This window comes from Pyrus communis, chromosome 7 (assembly GCF_041283825.1).
Source record: "Pyrus communis isolate YQ-2024b chromosome 7, ASM4128382v1, whole genome shotgun sequence".
In the NCBI taxonomy this organism is placed as follows: Eukaryota; Viridiplantae; Streptophyta; class Magnoliopsida; order Rosales; family Rosaceae; genus Pyrus; species Pyrus communis.
In genome coordinates this window covers 24,769,939-24,775,304 of record NC_142571.1, presented here as the reverse complement: position 1 = coordinate 24,775,304, position 5,366 = coordinate 24,769,939, and the positions used below count along the sequence as shown (strand labels likewise).

General features: G+C 35.9%; 1 protein-coding gene across 1 annotated transcript; it reads right to left on the bottom strand.

The window, feature by feature from the left end:
• Positions 1 to 736: 736 nt before the first annotated feature.
• Positions 737 to 1,848, bottom strand: LOC137734439 (LOB domain-containing protein 33-like). The gene is made up of 2 exons (XM_068473706.2): positions 1,528 to 1,848; positions 737 to 1,433 (listed from the first exon to the last, which is right to left on the bottom strand). Exons 1-2 carry the CDS (start codon positions 1,804 to 1,806, stop codon positions 1,050 to 1,052), a joined length of 663 nt encoding a protein of 220 aa, XP_068329807.1. The 5' UTR covers positions 1,807 to 1,848; the 3' UTR covers positions 737 to 1,049.
• Between the last annotated feature and the right edge of the window lie 3,518 nt (positions 1,849 to 5,366).

Here is a 5,366-nt window from a genome sequence, read left to right as displayed (position 1 = left end):
ATTCTAGGGAATAGAGAGATGGAGGCCGACTGCAATAAGAGAGAAAGAGAGAGATTTAATTGTGATGTGTGTTGTATTATCACCCCATTGTGCCTTATTTATAGTAGTAGGATAGGTTAAATCCTTACCCTTTTAGGATAACAACTCTAATAGGATATTAACTACTAAAAGGAATATTTAAAGATATTCCTAGATACACTAGGATTTACATAATCATACTCTTATTTTAAATATGACAACATCATATATAATATATATTTTTTTTTTTTATAAATACCCAACCATCTTTCTCATTCCAAAACAAAAAATAATCTAACATGTTCGCTAATTATTAAATAACTTTATTGTGCACCAAGGCAATTACTTTTCGCCATGGCAATGACAAACATATAGAATTGCACAAAAACAATTATATATTTTTTACAATGAACAGTAACATCATTGAACTGCCATTACCTACCTGGACAATAGTAAAACGGATGGAAGTGCTCTTAATTTCATAAACATTAACATCTTAGTACTTCCTCAAGGGCCTCAAAACACCTAATTTCATAAAGCACTTAGATTTATTTTTGTCAAACACTATAAAAAGTGCTTTAATTAGTTAGTTGAAATCAACTTTCAACACTCCCGTAATCAGAGTCTGAATGATACTCACTCTCAACTGACTACAAAAGTTTGGCGTGGGTATTGTAAAACATAATAAAGGTTTCATGCTGAATATGATCTTGGAAAAGGTAAAAATAGGGTAGCCACGCATAACTGATGCAATACCAGGATATTTTTACATATTCAAGCTAAGAAGGTTCAACGACTCAGAACCTGAATCGATTAACAAAAACCAAAGGAGAAGAAACAAACTAGTAGAACATTTGCCTTTTCCTATACGGAATTCTAGCACCAACACGAGGATTTATCCGCTTGCTTTTTATCTCACACTCACGTGATTGTGAGAGATAGAGACAAAGGAATAAATCTCTAGTTGCAGATAAGTTTTTCTCCTGTCAACCTACGCTCGTATTGAACTACCTCCTGCATTTTTCTGAGAGCTAATTAATATAAATCCCTTGTAGCAGCTCATTTGACCATGCATTGTTTCCCAACATGTCTTGCTCCATGCCTTCAAGAAATCTTTTTAAAGGATCAGGTGTAGAGTGATCACTAAATAACTTCACTTCTTCCCATTCATGTACAGGAGGCATCTCTATATCCATCTCACTATTAAACCCTTGGTTGGAAGCTGCATTTCCTATGTGTGGAAATATTGGTAGTTCTGGTAACTGGTTCTGGATATGTTGTGTATCAACAGCACCATTTTGTGAAAGTACTTGCAACTGATCAGTGAATGTGTTGCTGCTATTACTTGGATGGCAAGTTGCAAAATTAACCATTTGGTTCCCAAGAGTTTCGATCTCCTCTTGTAAGTATGCGACCTGCAAGGAAAGGTTGATGGATCAATGGCGCGCACAAAATTATGTATTGACAGGTGTAAATGAGAAGTTTGGAGTAAATTAGCAGCATGGAAACCTGTTGCTGGAGTGCAAAGATTTGTGAGACACATCCATACACAGGATCGTGCATTCGAGCTAGAGCTTCGTAAGACATGGTGATGGCAGCATCACTTCGATTTTGTACCGGTAAGTGTAGTAGCATCTTGGACACATTGCTTGCACCAAACACTTTGTGCACTGCTGCAAAGTGGTCTGCAGCCTGGTCATAGCAGAAGTAAGGAGCGAACACGCATTCGCTTGTGCATTTTCGCCGTAGGAATTTGCATGCTCCACATGAAAAACCTAATCCTGTCATAGTCCTAAGCTTTTAGTACTAAACCTGTGATGACAAGGGTTTTTTTCAGGTGGTACTATAAATTGACTGGTTCTTATCCAAAGTTTAGATTGTCTTTATAGCCATCACTTGGAAGGGTCAAGTATTCCTTTTGTTTTCTAAAGAGGACATCCTCACTTTAGTGAAAGGTATTGTTCTTTTGGGTCTCCTTTATGGGGTACATCATCAATCTCAAATTGGGTATGCATTTCCTGATTAATTAATGCCTCTAAATTAAGGGTCCTTATTCTTAAAGAATCTTCAAGAATGAGTCCAATATACTTGATGGAAGACCTAATCGTTATCATCATAAGTTGGAAAATGAGAATCATATATAGCTCTAATGAGTACATTATTCTTGAATATCTAGTAGAGACAAGTACAATAGCCATACATTTCTTTCCCGTATATGTAAAGTATATCTTGCCCAAAATAAACTTAATTAGGTAAAGCATGAGAAAGGGTAAGAAACTTTTTAAACTTAAAAGGGTTCGATCCATAGAGATAACCTTAGTTAATCTTGTTTCTGTAGCAAATGTGGGTTCTAACAGTTGGCTAGAGTAGTGGATCTTCACTTCCTTGCTGTCGCGTTAATCTTTTTCAATGTAAATTAGAATAGTTTAGAATATCGAATTGTAAAAGATAAAAGAAGCCATTATTAGTCAGAATTTCAGGGTTGCAAATATCAAATTGAACTACTTTTCTACAACCTTCATTAATGTAATTAAACTATTTTACTCTACTAAAAGTTCATTAGTAGTAGATGGCCATGGAATTCTCCTCTATTCCACTTACTAGGGCAGCCATTTGACGAGTCGATAAGCCAGTGCATGAGGAGCTCATGAAAAAACACTTTGTTGCAAATTATAATATACCTTGAGTCAAAATCAAATGATGGGGTTGGTGGATTTCTGCTATGTCATTCTTTCCTTAACTAATGAGATTAGTTTTCTTATTAATTAATTAACCCTAGTTTCCTAGCATAGGGATTGAATATAGAGCCTGTGACTCATGGCGTCTAATTGTCGTTATGCTATTCAATTCTCCATTATTAACCTTGTTTTAAATCCATAATACGACGTCTGAAGCCCCCATGTTTATATTTTAATTTTACATTATCAGGTTGGCTGTTGGCCACTTAATTCCTGGCGGGCCGGTCTAAGATGACTGTTCTTGTCTCTGGAACACCACAAAAAGCTTCAAAAATAGCAAGCTGTTAATCCCCCAACAAACCCTAGCTATCTCCTGTGTTTGGCAAGGAGTTGTAATAAGTGCTTAATTAAAATCCCCCCACAAACCCTAGGTTATAAAAGCAGAAATATTAGGGCAAATGAGAGAGTAAGCTGGAGGGGACAAAACGCTATTTTCAGCAAAATGTATGAACTTTTCTGCTTTCTGTCATTTCACATTTCACAACTGTGAAATTCCTTTTGGAGTCGAGTGAGAATTAATTGATGCATGAGAAAGGAATGTATGAGGGGGATGGTGGGGCGGGAACTTTCCGTTTTCGGGTTTCGAGTTTAACGATGAAAGTGTCTTTCCCTATCATGGCTCAATTATGCATCGATCCTTTTTAGTTTTACCCAGCTGCAATGGTAGCTAGCTAGGGTTTGCTAGCTTAGCTTACATTTTTTTGGTGTCTGTTTGTGCTTGTTTGTTCCTAATGCCATAGTTTCTGGCTTTAAGGCTGCTGCATGTGAATCCTTTTTTTCCCTTGTGTTCTTGATAAACATTTGAGCTGTCATCAACTGAAGTAATCAAGTTGATCACAGTTTCTCATTTTAATTCTCCACCGCACACTACTGAGTCTTGAGAGTATTTAAGAGTATTTAATCATAAGAAAAAAGATAATAAAGTTAAAAGAATCAAGGGAATTGGGAAGTATGTGGTTTTGTGAGTCATCTGGATTAAGAAGTGTGGTTTCCAGTTTTTCCATGTTTTTATTTTTAATTTTTATATATACTAAGGATGTTCTAGGTTAAATTAATCTAAACAACGGGAATGGAGATTCAAACTTGAGTGTAGAGCAGGAGCACATTGCCTTGACTAGCCCACGTCTCTGCTCCAGGTTTTCTATATGTTAATTTGCGCGCTGCGTTTTCTTTCTTGTCCTGCATATTCAACAGCAAATGGTTTCAGTAAGACATGAACGTAATTTTTTTTAATAACGTCTCTGTTTGTTACAAGTTGTGTATGTCAATCAGTTTTTGTTTTCAATATCATGTTTATGTTGTGTGACTAACCATCTTAAATAAACGGCAAGGAAAAAACTTTAAAAAGGCCCAATATTCTTACCAAGGTTCTAAAAAACGTTAGGCGCTAGTCAGGTAGCAGGCTGAGGTCTAGTGTCTAGGCGGTTAGGCGGGCGCCTAAGCGGACTAGGCGGATTTAAGTAAATCTATTATATTTTGTGTAAATAAGTGTCAATTTATACATTATATATATATATATATATATATATATAATTTCATTGTAATCTACAAAATAAAATGACATATATATTATGAAGTATTATAACATAATGAAAATATGGGGAACAAGCATATAATGTGTGTTCATTTAAGTATTCAACAAGTCTCTTACAATTTATTGAAAAAAAATAAAATGCAAAATGAAAGATATCTATTTTGTCTAATTGAGTCGCAACCTAAGTGGGTGCTTAGGCGGGTCTGGGCGAGTGCCTAGTCGGCCTATGCAGGCGCCTCAGCAGGTTTAGGTGCCCTTTCTTAATTTTCAAACGCCTAGACATTAATCAGGGTGGTGGCCAGCCACCTAGCTCCTAGGCGGGGATTTTTACAACAGTGATGCATACTTCAATAATGCTATTCTTACCACATTATTATACCACCTTATGTGGTGACTGAGTTGGACATACACATCACTTAATTACAGTATACTTGGATTTCTATATAGGTTTTACTAATTTTTATTAGTTTTTGGTAGGAAACAGATATTAATTTGAACTTTTTGAGATGAGATATTAATTTGAATTAAAACACTTCAATTTTTATATTTTTCCCTCTCTCGCCCAGTCGTCCTCAAATACTCTTTTTGTGATCCTCAATCTCCTCCTCCCTCCTTAAGGTTCCTCTAATTGTCTTGGATTCTTGTGCTTCTTCATCCTCCTTACTCGTCTTTTCTAGAACAAATAGAAAGAACATAATTAAAAAATAAACAAAAGGCCAATTGAGAAAGAAGAAGAAAGCACAATTAATTTCAATAGGGGTGTGATATTCACACATCATTTTTTACTTCTCCCACACCTTTTTAGTTTTCAGCCGTCAGATCGGATGAATTGAAGAAGATCTACGGACATAAATTAACAAGGGGTGTGTGAGAAGTAAAAAGGGGTGTGTCGATAGCACACCCCATTTCAATAATTGGCTAGCAAAGCAATGGCAGAACAAATCTGAGGATTTTTCAAGGATAGTGACCCCATAACCTTCAATCTGATAGAAAACTTGTTCCTTTTGACTCCTCCAATTTTTCAAACATGCACATAAAGGCATTGTTCAATAAAACGATTAGCTAACCCTTATTTT